Source organism: Carcharhinus amblyrhynchos, chromosome 30 (assembly GCF_965287045.1).
Source record: "Carcharhinus amblyrhynchos chromosome 30, sCarAmb.v2.hapA, whole genome shotgun sequence".
In the NCBI taxonomy this organism is placed as follows: Eukaryota; Metazoa; Chordata; class Chondrichthyes; order Carcharhiniformes; family Carcharhinidae; genus Carcharhinus; species Carcharhinus amblyrhynchos.
This window is the reverse complement of record NC_137353.1, coordinates 13799904-13817434: the sequence shown is the minus strand read 5'-3', so window position 1 is coordinate 13817434 and position 17531 is coordinate 13799904. Positions and strand designations below refer to the sequence as shown.

Genomic DNA, 17531 nt, shown 5'->3' with positions numbered 1-17531 from the left:
TGCTGGATCAAAATTCTGGAATTCCCTCCCAAATGACATTGTGGGACAACCCACAGCACATGGACTGCAGCGATTTAAGAAGGCAGCTCACCACCGCCATCTCAAGGGCAACAAGGGATGGGCGATAAATGCTGGTCTACCTGCGATACCTGTGTCCCACGAATGAATTAAAAAAATTCAAAATCCCAGCACTCTCAGTGATTTTTTTTCCTTAAATCTCCTCTGAATCTCCTGCCCCTTACCCTAAAATGATGTGATTGATCCCTCAACCAAGAGTACAACTGTTCCTTATTCACCCTGTTCATACCCCTCATAAACTTATACACCACAATCATGTTTCCCCTCAGCCTTCTCTGCTTCAGAGAAAACAGTCCAAGCCTATCCAATCTCTTCTTATAGCTCAAGTTCTCCATCCCAGGCAACATCCTGGTGACTCTCCCTCCACACCCTTTAGTGCAATTATATCTTTCCTATAGTGAGGTAACACAGTATTCCAGCTGTTGCCTAACCAACATTCTGTACAGCTCCACCATTACCTCCTTGCTTTTATACTTTATGCCATGACTGATAACAGCAAGTGTCCCATATGACTTCATTACTACTCTACTCACCTGCTCTGCCACTTCAGTTATCTGTGAATAAGTACTGCACGATCCATCTGTGCCTCTGATCTTCCTAGTGTCCAGCCATTCATTAAATACTCCCTTGTCTTGTTACTTCTTCCAAAGTGCATCACCTTGCACTTATCAGGGTTGAATACAATCTGTCACTGCTCTGCCCATTTAGCCAACCAGTATATATCCTCCTGTAACCTACAAACTTCTTCACTATTAACCATCCTACTAATTTTGGTGTCATCTGCAAACTTGCTTCTTATTCCCTCCACAGTATCATCTATATCATTTATGTATATAACAAACAATTAGAGATCCTGCACTGAACTTTGAGGTACGCCACTGGACACTAGCCTCCAGTCACCCAAACAGCCTCTACCACCATCCTTTGCTTCCTATCACTAAGCCAGTTTCGGACCCACCTCCCCAAGTTTCCCTGAATTTCATGTGCTTTAACCTCATTCAGTCTCCCATGTGGGAGCTTGTCAAAGGCTTTGCTAAAATACATATAAACTACATCAACTGAACTTCCCTCATATCTGTGTGGAGTTTGTACATTCTCCCTAGGTCTGCGTGGGTTTCATCCGGGTGCTCTGGTCTCCTCCACAGTCCAAAAATGTGGGATTAGGAGAGTAAATATATGGGGTTACGGGAATAGGCCTGTTGGGATTGTGATCGGTGCAGACTCGATGGGCCGAATGGCCTCCTTCTGCGCTGTTGGGATTCTATGATTCTATATGATTCTATGATCCTCACATTTCCAAAAATTTTATCACATTTATTAGGCATGATATCCTTTTGACAAAGCCTTGCTAATTAACCTATGTCTTTCCCAGTAGAGATTAATTCTGTGCTTCAGAATTTTCTCCAATAGTTTCCCTACCACTGATGTGAGACTCACTGGTTTGTAATTTCCTGGTTCATCTTTACCACCCTTCTTGAAAAATGAAATTACATTAGCCGTCCTCCAGTCCTCTGGCATTCTCCCGCGGACAGTGAGGAATTAAAAATGTGTTGGAGTCCCTGAAATTTCCTGCCTCGCCTCTTACTGCAGCCTAGGATGCAATTCATCTGGGCCAGAGGATTGTTCATTTTTAAGCCTGTCAGATTTTCCAATACTTATTCATTTCCTCTGTCAAACAGTTCAAGGTCCTCACAGTCCCTTTTCCTGAATTCTGTACCTACTTCTTCCTTCTCCTGAGTGAAGAACAACAGGAAGTTTTCATTTAACACCCTTCCAATGTCCTGTGGCTTCACATGGGGCATTAGCAGGGTAAACACATGGAGTTATGGGGAAAGGACTTGGGTCAGAGAGTTGGTGCAGACTCGATGGGCTGAGTGGCCACCTTCCTCTTTATAGGGATCCTATGAACTTTTAATGTGCAATGTTTACTTTTGTGTTTCTTATTTGTGTTGTCCTTGCCCTGGGTCTATTTGAAGGGACTGTACAGAGGGAGTTTTAATCTATATCTAACCCTGTGCTGCACCTACAAAAGTTACAGACATTTGTTATACCAACTAAATTCCAGTTGGTGGCACACCTGAGCTGCTGTAAGCTCCTGTTCTCAGTCGTACTACCAGAAGGGATAAGCACAGTTCTGTGGCACTGTTGCAGTTGGGGTAAATGGTTCTGCTGACAAGATGTCTTAATTCCAAACTGTTATGAACACCCCACCCTATGTGACCTTTCCCTTTCTTGTACAGGCCTTTATTATGACCTTCCTTAACAAAGTTGACAGTTTATTCTCTGTTAAGGGCAAGTTTTGCATTTTTCAGCCACTGCACTGGTTTGAAAAAATCCAAAATCAACGCGGAAATCATCATTGGCATTTCATAAAGTCATTAAATTTTGCAGCACAAAAAGTGGCCCTTCAGCCCATTGTGCCTGCGCTGGCCATCGAGCACCTTTCCTCACCCCTTGGCTATATCTGTGTCTGTGTCCCGAAGGTGATACAGCAGTGTCTGCACTGGCAAACATTACACCACATCTCTCCCTTGTCACTCTCAACATCTTTCTGTGTTGTCAATGTTTCTGTGATTCTATATATAACTCTATCTTCTCTGAACATGATGAATGGTTCGTAGGAATAGCTGTTGATATGGCAATTTCTGTGCCAGCCAGGAAATGTAAGCTGCATTGGAAAGAACAGATATAATGGAGGAGTGCAAAAGAAGTGTCTTACTTTTCTCCTTTCACAGCTCCTTTATTTTCTGCTTCATTCCCCAGCAACACCCCCCCCCCCACCACTCCCAATTTCCTTCCTTCCTCTTCTCCTTCAATGGGAACCTGATTTAGAATCATAGAGTCATAGCGGTTTACTGCATGGAAACAGGCCTTTCGGTCCAACTTGTCCATGCTGCCCTTCTTTTTTAAACTGCTAAGCTAGTCCCAATTGCCCGCAATTGCCCCATAAGCCTCTAAACCCATCTTACCCATGTAACTGTCTAAAGGCTTTTTAAACGTCAAAATTGTACCTGCCATCTACTATCATTTGACTAATTTTTAAAAAATGTTTATTAGTGTCACAGGTAGGCTTGCATTGACACTACAATGCTGTTACTGTGAAAATCCTCTAGTCGCCACACTCTGGCACCTATTCGGGTACACTGAGGGAGAATTTAGTTTGGCCAGTGCAACTAACCAGCATATCTTTTGGATTGTGGGAGGAAACCAGAGCACCCGGAGGAAACCCACACAGGCACGGGGAAAATGTGCCAACTCCACAAAGGCAGTGACCCAAGCAGGGAATCAAACCCTGGCGCTGTGAGGCAGCACTACTAGCCACTGTGCTACCGTGCCGCCCTACTTCATTTGCACTTTGCTTAAACTGAATTTGGTTAACATTTAAAGAATACCTTGCTGCGAGGAACAAGCAGAAGCAGGTCAAAATGTAGGCGATGCAAAGACCAAGCCAGGTTTCAACCGAGAATGGGCTCAGGAACTGGAAAAGGCTGGCACCTTGTGAGTTGTACTCCTTACGCACCAGGATGCTGATACCCACAGACATGAACGGACGGGTGAAGCTAAACTCTGCCTCGCGCATCCTGGTAATGGTCAGTGGAGCGACGGCTATATCTGCCTCCTGCCAAGAGTCAACCAGAGAGTGTCAAAGTTCTTACTATCTACAAGATGCATTGCAGCAAACCACCAAAGATCTTTAGACAGCACCTTCCAAACCTGGAACCACTGCCAGTTAGAAGGACAAGGGCAGCAGATACATGCGAACACCATCACCTGCAAGTTACCCTCTAAGCCACTCAACATCCTGACTTGGAAATATATCGCCGTTCCTTCGTAGTCACTGGGTCAAAATCTTGGAATTTCCTCCGTAACGGAATTGTGGGTCAATCCACAGCATGTGGACTGCAGCGATCCAAGGAGACAGCTCACCACCACCTTCTCAAGGGCAACTAGGGATGGGCAATAAATGTGGCTACCCAGTGACTCCATGTCTCACGAATGAATAGAAAACCCCCTGCTCTTCCTCTCGAACAGACATGCATCATCCAATTGGTGTAGGAAGGCAGTTTGTTTCAAATTGACTGACTAATGGCTGGAACAGAGGGCAAGTCATGTGATGAAACCTTCAGGAATACATTTAGTTCCAGTTGGCAATCCAACTGACACTCACTATTGCTCCCAAAAAGTGTGGCATGACATTTTGTCGCACCATTTCCCTCTTTTTAATTGCCTTTACTATTTTCAGTGCATAGGCTGTTCTACTGAATCTGTACTGCTTCGTGGTAAGCTAACTGTGCCTCCTCCCCAACCTGAGGGATGTGTCTGCTTTACTAGTGCTCCTTAAGCTGAGGCAAATTTCTTTGCCATCTGCACACTCTGATTTCATGAAGGGCTGTTGTGTGGTGGGAGCCAGGACCAGATATGATGCTTCTGTCTTAAACCACAAACCCGGCACCTCATCACTCTGGCCAGATCACAAACTCGGCAACCTCCGTGCAGGAGGTGCATGGTGGGCATCACAGCCACTTCTGCCATTCTGCCACTGACCTCTGGAGCTCGAATCACTGCAATTCACTCCTGTCAACCCATGGATAGGGAAAGCCAACCTGCTGAATGGGGAACAGCAACATGAAGAGATTCTGGTCCTGGACGAGTAATGCAGAAGTCTGAATTTACTCCACGAGAAGAAGGCCCCCCCCACCACCTCAGACAACGACAAATGGCCAATGAATGTCACTCGCATTCAAAAAGTGAAATATAAAAGCTTACCCCTGACATCAGTTCTCCCAGCATTCCGGTCCATTTGCCATTTTCCAGTTTGCTGCCATAGAAACCGTCCTTCACCAGCTTGATATCATAGTGGAATTTCAATCTTTCTGCGAGTAATTGGAGCAGGTCGATGCAGAACCCTTCTAAATCTCCTGTGGACTTGGCCATTATAAATGGGTTTTGCTTTTGGATGAAAACATCAATGAAACTGCATTAGCGTGTGAACTGAACCAATCCTACCAATGAAAGATGGTATAGAAATGCAAGTGTTTTCTTTCTTGCCTGGGTGAATAGCATCCAAATGGCTATTATTCACCCAGGTGTTTGAAACTTCCAATTAGTCTCATCCATTCTGGTTGCTGGGTTCATGTTAACCTCACCACGCAAGTCAACATTCAATGTACTTCAGATGGTAATCTTGTTGAGATTTGCCTGGAAGGTAGAATATATTTTTCTAAACTGGAATCGTTTTGGGCACTGAAGACTAATCAGAAGAGATCTGAAAATATCCTTAAGAACATCCTGAAATGAGAGGCAAGGGTTTTACTTTCGAGAGCAAATCTTGCATTTCTAGAGGACTATTCACAACTTCAGGATGTCCCAAAGCGCCTCAAAGCCTTCTGAAAGTCTTGCTGAAGTGTAGTGATAGTTTTAAACGTGGCAGTCAAATTTCTCACCACTATTTCCCACAGTCGACAAAGCAATGATAATACGGTGGCCAGCTTTAGTGATTCAGCTGATGGATAAATGTTATCCGGGAATGTTATTGGATGCGGGATCTTTTACAGCCACCAGGGGGCTCTGCTTTAACAAGCCTCTCCAACACTGCAGCCTTCCCTCAGCACTGCACTGGTTGTGTCAACTTAGATTGTGGGCTCACTGGGTGTGATTTTACGGCCTCGCTCGCCCCCAGATCCCACCTGAGGTCAACAGAGCTTTGCATGGTCAGCCCCCAGCCTGCTATGGTGGGCGAGATGGGAAAATTTCCCTCATAGTCTCAAAAGAAGAAGACAGCCCTGAATGTTTTGCCCTCAGAGATAAACTATGTTGCATTATTGTGATGTACAGGAATGTCCTGGTATGGGACTCGTACAGATGATGCCAGATTTTTGTACAAATGGTGATGATGACGTGAAGGCCGAGGATCCCTGTCATTCAAAAAGCCCGCACTGGGGGGACGAGGGTGGTGTGGAGATGGTGGGATTAGGTAGTGCACTAGAGCAGCCACTGAGAACAGTCTGTGAATGTATCTTAGAACCAATGGGATGGAAGTGTTGTTTCTTTATTAGGCTCTCAAAATATCTTTAGGCCTGTCCCCCCAACCATCTGCCTAAAATTTCTAAAGACAAATCCCATCATTTCACGTTGACTTCACTCAACAAAACCATTTCCCTGCATCAGTCTTCCTTCTGATCTGTACAAGCAAGAACTGCCAATTCAGTGGTATTTTGGTGCTGTAAGCCCATGGTCACAGAGAGCTGGCTGAAGTCCTCATTTCACACAGCAGCCTGAGTTAGGCCGAGCAGATTGTCTGCCAGTAACCATGGGCTGGATTTGAACCTTAAAGTGAAAAGCTGTCTATCTAACTGTCTCACTGCTCAGTCACAGAAACGTGGAAAATAGAAGCAGAAGTCGGCCTTTCGGCCCTTTGAGCCTGATCCACCATTTATTCTGATCATGGCTGATCATCAAATTTAATACCCAGACCCCGCCTTTCCCCCCATATCTCTTCATCCCTTTAGCCCCAAGAGCTATAACTAATTCCTTGCTAAAATTAGTCCATAGTAAGGACTATGCCTTTGCTCTTTGAAAGCAAAATTGTGAAGGGAGAAACTGGTGCATTTATCCAATGAGAAAAGTTCCTGTGTGTAATGTTTGGCAGTGAAAAGTGATTGCTGTGGTTTGTGTGGCTCTCTGTGTGTGTAACAAGATGCCGATAGAGGAAACATTACCATAATGGTGGTGACCTTCAGTGTCTGCTCTGGAAGCTGCCTCTTTTCTCTCCCCTGCGCCAGCTGAAAAGTAAAAGAAAAAGATTTTATTTGCTGCTGGCTCCTTGTTAGCAAGTGGGACCATTCCCTTTCATTAAAGAACATGCAAAGATTGCTAAATTTCTGCCAAGCATGTGGACAGACAGGAGAATTTAGCAATGGAAGAATCACAGGATCTTACAGTGCAGAAGGAGGCCATTTGGCCCATTGATCCCACCCAGCCTCTGTCCCCTTAACCCCATGCATTTACCCTAGCTAGCCCCCCTGACTCTCAGGGGCAATTTATCATGACCAATCCACCTAACCCATACATCTTTGGATTGTGGGAGGAGCACCTGGAGGAAACCCATGCAGATATGGGGAGAATGTGCACACTCCACAAAGACAATGACCCAAGCCAGGAATTGAACCTGGGATCCTGGTGCTGTGAGGCAGCAGTGCTAACCACGGTGCCACCATGCCACCCCAGTGACCTAATGTTGGTGCTGCAGAGCCTTATTCATGAACGTTCCTAGCTTTGGGTTTGCCCACCTCTGGCTGAGAGAGAACATGGAGCTCCCTATTCTGCTGTGTGGAAAGTTAGTAGAATAATTGATGGATTTGATGGTTTGAGCTATAAGGAGAGGCTGCATAGGCTAGGACTTTTTTCCCTAGAGCTTGGGAGGCTTAGGAGTGATCTTATAAAGGTCTGTAAAATAATGAGGGGTATAGATTTGGTAGATAGTCAACATATTTTCTTGAAAGTAGAGGAGTCTAAAACTGGAGGGTATAGATTTAAGGTGAGAGGGGAGAGGGTCCATAGGGGCAACTTTTTTCACTTAGAGGGTGGTGTCTGGAATGAGCTGCCAGAGATAGTAGTAGAAGCGGGTACAATTTTGTCTTTTAAAAAGCTTTTAGACAGTTACGTGGGTAAGTTAGGTATAGAGGGATATGGGCCAAACATGGACAATTGGGAATAGATTAGTGGTAAAAATATTTAGGGCTGCACAGTGGCACAGTGGTTAGTACTGCTGCCTCACAGTGCCAGGGACCCAGATTCAGTTCTTGCCTCGGGTCACTGTCTGTGTGGAGTTTGCACATTCTCCCTGTGTCTGCATGGGTTTCCTCCGGGTGCTCTGGTTTCCTCCCAAAAACATCGATGATGTTTTCTTCCTTTGGACTCATGGCGAACAATCATTGAAACAACTATATGATGACATCATCAAGTTCCATCCCACCATCAGACTTACCATGGACTACTCTCCGAAATTGTTTGCATTCTTGGACACATGCGTCTCCATCAAGGACGGTGACCTCAACATTTCACTGTACCGCAAGCCCATGGATAATCTCACGATGCTCCACTTCTCCAGCTTCCACCCTAAACATGTTAAAGAAGCCATCCCCTATGGACAAGCCAACCGTATACACAGGGTCTGTTCAAAGGAGGAGGATCACAACAGACAGCTACAGGCGCTGAAAGATGCTCTCATAAGAATAGGATATGGCGCTTGACTAATCGATCGACAGTTCCGACATGCCACAGCGAAAAATTGCACCGACCTCCTCAGAAGACAAACACAGTCACAGCAGACAAAGTACCCTTTGCCGTACAGTACTTCCCCGGAGTGGAGAAGCTACGACATCTTCTCTGGATCCTTCAACATGTCATCGATGAAGATGAACATCTCACCAAGGCCATTCCCACACCCCGACTTCTTGCCTTCAAACAATTGCACAACCTCAAACAGACCACTGTCCACAGCAAACTACCCAGCCTTCAGGAGAACAGTGACTATGATACCATACAACCCTACCACAGCAATCTCTGCAAGACATGCCAGATCATTGACACGGATGCCATCATCTCATGTGAGAATACCATCCACTAGGTACACAGTGCATACTCTTGTGACTCAGCCAACATTGTCTACCTGATACGCTGCAGGAAAGGATGTCCCGAGGCATGGTACACTGGGGAGGCCATGCAGATGCCACGACTACAGATGAATGAACACCGCTTGACAATCACCAGGCAGGAGTGTTCCCTTCTTGTCGGGCAACACTTCAGCAGTGACAGGCATTCAGCCTCTGATCTTTGGGTAAGCGTGCTCCAAGGCAGCCTTCACGACACACGACAATGCAGAATCGCTGAGCAGAAACTGATAGCCAAGTTCTGCACACATGAGGACGGCCTCAATGGGGATCTTTGGTTCATGTCACACTGTCTGTAACCCCCACGACTTGCCTGGGCTTGCAAAATCTCACTAACTGAGCTGGCTGGAGACAATACACATCTCTTTAACCTGTGCATGGCCCTCTCTCCACTCACATTGTCTGTACCTTTAAGACTTGATTACCTGTAAAGACTCACATTCCAACAATTACCTTGTAAATTGAGTTTGTGTCTTTATATGCCCTGTTTGTGAACACAACTCCTCACTCACCTGATGAAGGAGCCCGAGACTCCGAAAGCCAGTGCTGCCAAATAAACCTGTTGGACTTTAACCTGGTGCTGTGAGACTTCTTACTGTTCCTCCCAAAGTCCAAAGATGTGCAGGTTAGGTGGATTGGCCATGCTAAATTGCCTTTTAGTGTCCAGAAATGTGTAGGTTATGTGAATTAGCAATGTTAAAAATTCACAGGATTATGGGAATAGGATGGGGGCATTGGTTTGGACTGGGCAAAATACTCTTTCAGAGAGTCAGTGCAGATTTGATAGGCCGAATGGCCTCCTTATGCACTGTAGGGATTCTATGGATATTATTTGGCATGCTTTGCCTGAAAAGGTGGTGGAAGCATATTCAATATTAACTTTGAAAGGAAATTGAGTAAATGCTTGAAATGGAGCAAACCACAGAGCTTTGTGGAAAAGAACATGAAATCCAGCAACACATTGATTTTAACATTCCCAGCTCTTCAGGACTTCATCCCTACCTGTCTCTGTGACCTCCTCCTGCCCTACAACCCCCCTGAAATCTTAGCATTCCTTCAATTTTATCTTCATGCACATCCCTGCGATTTAAATCTTCCCAGCATTGGTGGTGGTTCCTTCAGCTGACCAGGTCCTAAGCTCTGGAATTCTTCTCTCTCTCTTTGTCTCCTTTAAGATGTTCCTCTTTGACCAAGCTCTTTGTCACCTATTCTAATAGCTTCTTGTGTGACTCAATGTCAAATTTTGTTTCACAACACCTGTGTAAAACACCTCAGGATGTTTTACTACTTAAAGTTTAAAGCTTACTTATTACTCTCACAAGTGGGCTTACATTAACACTGCAATTAAATTACTGTGAAAATCCCCTAGTCGCTACATTCAGGAGCCTGTTTGGGTACAATGAAGGAGAATTTAGCATAGCCAGTGCACCTGACCAGCACGTTTCTCGGTCTGTGGGAGAAAACCGGAGGACCCAAAAGAAACCCACGCAGACATGGGGAGAATGTGAGACTCCACACAGACAGTGACCCAAACCAGGAATTGAACCGGGTCCCTGGCACTGAGAGGTAATAATGCTAACCACTGAGCCACTGTACCACCCACTCAGTGATGCTGTTGGATAAATACAAGCAGCTGTTTATAAAACCCAAGATCCTATATGCTTTATTCAGTTTTATAATTGTTTTCCATTAAGTGGTTGTGTACATCATGAAGACTTTCTGTTCTTTTAGTTCTCCACTGTTGAGTGGAGATGTGTGTTGCCCTCTCCTTATTTATCCTCTGCAAATCTTTCATCTTGCATTCCTCCAAATTGAATTTTTTTCTGTATCTAGATCTACAATCTGATCATATACTCCTGAGATTACTTACAGCCCTCTCCTCAATTAACTATGTTTTCTTTTTATGAGTCAGTTGCAATTCTTGATAATATGCCAAGTCCAAGTCATTTAGAGTTATGTACATAGAGAACACATCTTTTCAGATAAAGTATTTATTTATGTGCAGAATATATTTAGATAGACAAATTATTTATGCACAGCGAATATTTCTACGTAGAGGGAAAATTATATATTGGCTATATTTATACTAAAAATATTTTGATATTTAAGTAACATTTGGCTGTACAGGGATTATTTATCGACACAGGGAATATTTATATATGGGCAATATATAGAGGGGACAATTATATTGTAATATTTATAATATATTGGAAATATTAAAGATGTCACATGCCTCCTGGCCCCGTGAGTGTGAAAAGGTCACACTAACCTCTCGAGAGATGTCATGATCCTCCACAGCACCTGCGAAAAGAGAAGGGACCCGATCTTAGGCTGGCATCAAAGCAACAAAGAGATCCGAAATAACTATCTAAGATTTGGATACTGAAGAACCTTATTCCTCGTAGACATAAAAACGCAGAAGGAAATCGTTTTTTCTCCGAGGCTGTAAATCAGGCAGAACTGCGGTTCTGTGAGTGCCCGCTGCTCTCTGGTACCTTGTCCAGGTGATCAGTCAAAAGAGTCAGTGGCAGCCAGCTGTTCGGCCTTGAGAGCATCGCAGTCAAGCTTAATCTTAAACCTCACTGGCCACCTGTGGATGGTCATTGGGAACTCACGGGGGAAGAGGGGCATTGGACTGTAGGGGAACCGTGAGAAAGTTGTGTCAGCAACCCCCCTTCCACTGCCCTCCCGCCCATGTTACGAGTAAAGCATAGCGAAACCAAGCAATATTCTGTCCTCATTTTGAGCGCCCAGCAGCAGGCAGTGGATAACAATTAGCAGCTCATTTTACTATCCTACGGGCCACTCCTACAACCCCCGTTCCTCGCACAAGAGGTATTTCGAGCTCAATTGTCGGGCTCTGTGCTCCTGCTGAACTGAAATCAATGAGAAGGCCGAGAATCAAACCCTACGTCCCGTTTGGACTGTATGGCTCAGCGATCAACACTGTTCTAACCGAAAAATCAGAAAGTGCCAGTTCCCCGCCAACAAAAGCGCAGGACTGGAGGTCAGAATCTTAGAGCACAGGAACAGTCCATTTGGCCCTGTACCTACTCTTTGAAAAGTCTCAAATACTTATTTATTTCTCCTTTTCAAGTATTTATCCTATTCCCTTTAGAAAGTTGCTATTGAATCTGCTTCGACCACCCGCTGAGGCAATGCATTCCAGATCATGACAACTTGCTGTATAAAAACATTTCTCCTCATCTCCCCATCTGGTCCTTTCCTCAACTATCTTAATTCTGCGCCCCAGGCTGCAAAAGAACGTACAAAAAAAAGACAGGCAGGAAAACACCCCACAGTTTGTCCATACATTCATGATATCCCCTGCAGTGTGTCCTCCACCTAACCAATACTCTCAGAACCTTGGGTTCCAAGGTTTCTTAGACTCAGGTTGCAAACGGGTTGAGGCGATCTCCACAGATTTATTGTTTAATGCTTATTTCTTAGTACCACGAGTAGGCTAACGTTAACACTGCAATTAAGTTACTGTGAAATTCCCCAAGTTGTCACACTCCGAGGCCTGTTCGGGTACACTGATGGAGAATTTAGCACAGCCAATCCACCTAACCCACATGTCTTTCGGGACTGTGGGAGGAAACAGGAGCATCTGGAGGACACCTATTCAGGGAGAATGCGCAGACTCTGCACAGACAGTGACCCAAGCCAGGAATCGAACCTGGATCTCTGGCACTGTGAGGCAGCAGTGCTAACCACTGTGCCACCGTGCCATCCCAACATAGGGTAACACTGTTCAGTTTTAATTTTCACCTCAGACTCTCACCAGCAAAAGCGCCTTCACCTCATTTACCTTAGCACATCCCCTTCATGATTTTATTTTGAAACTTAACTTCAGAGAAAGTGCTAATTAGGCAAAGAAAAGTTGATGCATCCCACTAGTTCGCATCAAAAGGGGAATTTCACTCATATTCCAACAGTCTTTATAGACTAAGGTATGTGATCTCTGACCTCTACATCTTCTGTGTTAGAAGGTGAATAAGATGCTATCACTTCTCCACCCTGAGAGAGGCTGGAAGACCTGTCCTAGATGACCTCTTGTTTTCTTTGTGTTTTATTCCAGAAGTTCCCCAATGGCACTCGTCATACACTCTCGCTCCCCCTTCTCCCCACCCCCTCACTCTGTCCCTCTCCCACTTCTGAATCTTGACAATGAAACTGATAAAACAGCCGAGGCTGAACAAGAGAGGCCTTTCACTCCTTTCCAAGAAAAAGGGAAGTCTACAATTGAATGAAGAGCAGAAAGGAAGCCAACATGCTGGGTCACTGAATCACTCAGGGAAAAAAAACAGACTTGTCTTTTAAAAAAAGAATCCCAGCTTTCAATTGCTTCATTGCTGTCTGAATCAGAGTATGAGTGCAGAATCTCACTGAGGCCATCTTTACTTTCATTAATTTTATTCTGAGATGGACTAAGAGCTCCCAATAGGGGGGATGTGGGGAGAGGGTTGTATCCAGTTGCAGCTCAGACAGGTAATGAAAGAATGCCTACTGATGTTTGTCCAAATTCAGGGAGACGATGAGCGCAAAAAGACTCTCAATGGAATGTGCTGCAAGTGTGAGATAATAAAATAAAATAACCCTGCCGATAACAAAATTTCCCCCAACTTTCATGAAGGTGCTTTGTGGATTAATGACCTCTCACTGGTATCCCGTTCAGCTATGATCGTGACGTGGAGATGCCTGGCGTTGGACGGGGTTAGGCACGGTAAGAAGCCTTACAACACCAGGTTAAAGTCCAACAGGTTTATTTGATAGTACGAACTTTCGGAGCATGACTCACCTGATGAAGGGGCAGTGCTCCGCAAGCTCGTGCTATCAAATAAACTTGTTGGACTTTAACCTGGCATTGTGGGACTTCTTACTGAGCTATGGTCACCCTCTCAATTGGGAACCATTTTCTCTGCATTATTTTGAAGAAAGTAGTAGAGTTCTCCCGACTCATAAGAACATAAGAAATAGGAGCAGGAGTAGGCCATCTAGCCCTTCGAGCCTGCCCCGCCATTCAATAAGATCATGGCTGATCTGTTGTGGCTCAGTTCCACTTTCCCGCCCTCTCCCCATAACCCTTAATCCCCTCTCTTATCAAGAACCCATCAACCCGCTTCTTAAAAATATTTAGCGAGGCAGCCTCCACCACTTCAACGGGCAGAGAATTCCAGAGATTCACCACCCTTTGAGTGAAGAAGTTCCTCCTCAACTCCGTTCTAAACCGCCTCCCCTTTATCTTGAGGCTGTGCCCCCTAGTCCTACTGTCTTTTTTGAGCGGGAAGAGTCTCTCCACCTCTATCCTATCCATCCCATTCATCATCTTATACGTCTCAATGAGATCTCCCCTCATTCTTCTAAACTCTAATGAGTACAAGCCTAGTTTATTCAGCCTCTCCTCATAGCTCAATCCCCTCAACTCCGGTATCAGCCTAGTAAACCTCCTCTGCACTCCCTCCAGGGCCAAAATATCCTTGCGCAGGTGCGGCGCCCAAAACTGCACACAGTACTCCAGCTGCGGCCTCACCAATGCCCTATACAGCTGCAGCAAGACCTCCCTACTTTTATATTCTCCTCACCAATTGTTATCCCTCAATCAACAGCTAAAAGCAAATTATCAAGTCATTCACTGATGTTTGTGGGAGCTTGCTGTGCACAAATTGGCTGTTATGCTTCCTACGTTACAACAGTGAGTACACTTTGAAGGCCCTTCATTAGCTGTGAAACACTTTGAGACATTCTGAGATTACAAAAGGGGTCATAGAAATGCAATTTCTTCCAATTAAAAAAGCTTGGAGCTTTCTGTTTAACTGTTCTACTTCCAACAAGCCGCAAATTACAATATTTCACCTTCCTACCTGTCCTGGTAGTGGTGAAGGACAGCAGGACAAGCACGGAGAGCAATAACTTCATAACGTCCCTCATAATGATCGAGCTGAAACAAAACAAACACAGCAGTGAAAGAAGCACTGGCCCAGGGCTAGGAACAATATTGTGTTAGGTAAGAGACAGGACAAAATCCCTCCCCCTTCCTTCAGACTAAGGTGAAAGATTGACAGTATCCTGACAAACACCGTAACTGTGGCTGATTCGACCTCTCAGATCATCCGAGTCATTTCCAATTAGTGACATGGGGCAAGCAGGAAAATATGATTTGGTTCCTAACTTTGGGCGGCACAGTGGCACAGTGGATAGCATTGCTGCCTCACAGCGCCAGGGACCTGGATTCAATTCTGGACTTGGGGCTCTATGATAACCTTTTGTCCAGTTAAGTAGCATGGGCTGCCCTGAGTTGGGATTCTGGAAGGACAGCAGGGACATGGTGTTGTTGTTATGTTACTAGATCTGGTAATCCAATAATAATTCATTAGAACACGAGTTTCATTCCTAATTAGGTGGATTGAGAATTCCGCTTAGTAAAGCAGCTAGCACTGAAAGTAGCCATGAAGCTGTTGGATTGATATAAAGGATCTTCGGGTTCACTCATATCCTTTCCTGGGTTTGTCCTAAACATCGCTCCAATCCAATTTCTGTCTATTTAATAAATATTGCCAGATTTGTGTGCTTTAATCTACTGTGAATGTGGACTTATGGCAAATTTAGTCAAAGATAAATTTAGATTAACATTTGCTATCCTTGTGTTTTGCCGGTGGCTCAGTGGGTCCGTCTTATGTTTGTGAGTCAGAAGGTTGTGGGTTCAAGCCCACTCCAGATATTTGAGTGTGTAATCCAAGTGGGTATTTCAGTACAGTGCACTGGAAGTCTTGTCTTTTAGATGAGGTGTGGCACTATTTCAAAAGGGAGTTGTTTCCCTGGGAAACATTTATCCCTCCACCAACACCGCCAGAACAAATGATCGTAGAGTCATAGACTGGAATTTCCTGTCCTGTCCACCACGGCTATCATTGTGGGTGGGGAGGGGCAGACTATGCAAAATCTGTTGATCTTGGGCTGGATTTTCTGATCTCAGGGCGAGCACATCCCATCCTTAGACAGCAAAGAAAGATGCCAGTCCACTCTCTTTGGTTAATGTATTCAATTAGTTCCATCCCTCCACACTTTCCCCTTTCAGATGGTGAATTCCCAATCCTGATAACTCGTTCGGTATATAAATTTCTCATCCCCTCCCCTCGTGGAACCTTGCTGTGCATAATTTGGTTGCTGCATCCTTCTGCTTTACAGCAGTCAGTGTACTTCATTGATTGTGAAAAACTTCGGGATGCTCATGAAAGGCGCTATATAAATGCAAATTCTTCCTTTACTGTGTGGCCTAAAGGTGTCCCTCAAGCATAATGCCTGCAACAACAGGCAAAGTGCTGGCTATCCCAATGCCGAGGTTTCCCAGTGTCCAGCATTTTGAAACTTTGGCTTAGGGCTTCCTGTTTCTCGGACATGGGCTGCTCTCAGTCCAAGTGCTTATCCCCACCTCCCCCCACAACCTCCCCACCCACCCTTTGAGAAGAATAAACCAATCTGAGGACCAAATATAAGGCCAATTTTAACATAACCCTTCTATTGGTATAGGGTGGACTTTATACCCCCATTCAATTTTGACTTGATTGAAAAGTAAAATCAGTCAGAGTGTTTAAAATCCATTTTGCACCCAATTTGCATGAGTGGGTTAGTGTTGTCCGTAGTGCCCTCTGATGCAGAGCGAGATGGCAAAATCATTGCGTGGACCGAGAATGGAAAGGTTAACCCAACAACTTCCACTATGTAACATTTAATATTGGATAAAAGCAAATTACTGCGGATGCTGGAATCTGAAACCAAAGGAAAAAATGCTGGAAAATCTCAGCAGGTCAGACAGCATCTGTAAGGAGAGAAAAAATCTGACATTTCTCTCCTTACAGATGCTGGCAGACCTGCTGAGATTTTCCAGCATTTTCTCTTTCGCTTTCTGCAGCATACAACATCTCACACATCATCCTGCTCCGATCCAGCGCTCGATTTGCAATTATTTTCTTGTTATAATATCACAAAGATATTAGAAGAATGCAGCAGACAGTTAATAAAAAAAAACCCTCAGGAGCTTTGAAAAACAGAAGTCAGCTGATTACAATTGTTCTCAGAGCTCCAGGGATCCATATGTTATTGCTTAAAAATGCAAGCTTACAACCAGAGCCCTCACCGATTTTCTAATTTTCAGTGAGTCCTGAAGCACTGAATTGGAAGAGAAGGGGTTTGACAGGCACAGAGTGTGGATCTCACTCACTCTCTTAGCCCTACTGCACTTCAGCCCAATGATCAAAACCAGGAGAGAGAGAGAGGGCTAGAATCACCTTATTATGTGCTCTGAAATGCTTTCTTTCTGAAAAAAAAGATAATTCGATCCTCCACTTCTGCTCACCTCCTAAAGACCACCAGCCTCCCTCCTGCCACTCCACCTCCCCCCCCTTCCAAGATCAGTAACAAGAACTTACTCAGATATAAATATAATGTCGCAAAGAAAGAACTGCAGAGTTTCTCACTTCAGTCAACACATTTCATGCGAGCATCAGCGCTAAGAGCTACTTTTCTCTCCTGTCCTGCCCTTGTGTAAGCAGCCCAACATATGAATGGTTCAGGTCAGTTGAAATATAAATGGAGAGTGTTTGGGAATGAGGGAGGGTTTGGGATGACTGGGAGGAGCCAGTTTAGGAACGCTTAGCAACTGGAACAGCATTAATACTTGGAGCTCTGAATGTTAAATTAGTTTTCAAGCTATCCGTGAGTGACTAAACTGACTAGTGATAAATCCCAACTCCTTATTTTTCCTTATCTCGAAGCTGGTAA

At 44.7% G+C, this 17531-nt stretch overlaps 1 protein-coding gene across 2 annotated transcripts in view; it reads right to left on the bottom strand.

The window, feature by feature from the left end:
• The window catches only part of LOC145360291 (putative glutamate receptor), a 31041-nt gene extending 13731 nt beyond the window's left edge, over positions 1-17310 (bottom strand). The window contains exons 1-6 of one of the 2 annotated variants that reach the window (XM_080215431.1): positions 17180-17310; positions 14615-14691; positions 10984-11051; positions 6798-6860; positions 4846-5028; positions 3471-3697 (exon numbers count right to left, since the gene is read on the bottom strand). In XM_080215431.1, coding sequence (XP_080071557.1) covers positions 3471-3697; positions 4846-5028; positions 6798-6860; positions 10984-11051; positions 14615-14681 — 608 coding nt within the window. In that variant the 5' untranslated portion in view covers positions 14682-14691; positions 17180-17310. The remainder of the gene's footprint in view (positions 1-3470; positions 3698-4845; positions 5029-6797; positions 6861-10983; positions 11052-14614; positions 14692-17179) is intronic. The other variant, XM_080215432.1, reaches the window with a different exon arrangement.
• Between the last annotated feature and the right edge of the window lie 221 nt (positions 17311-17531).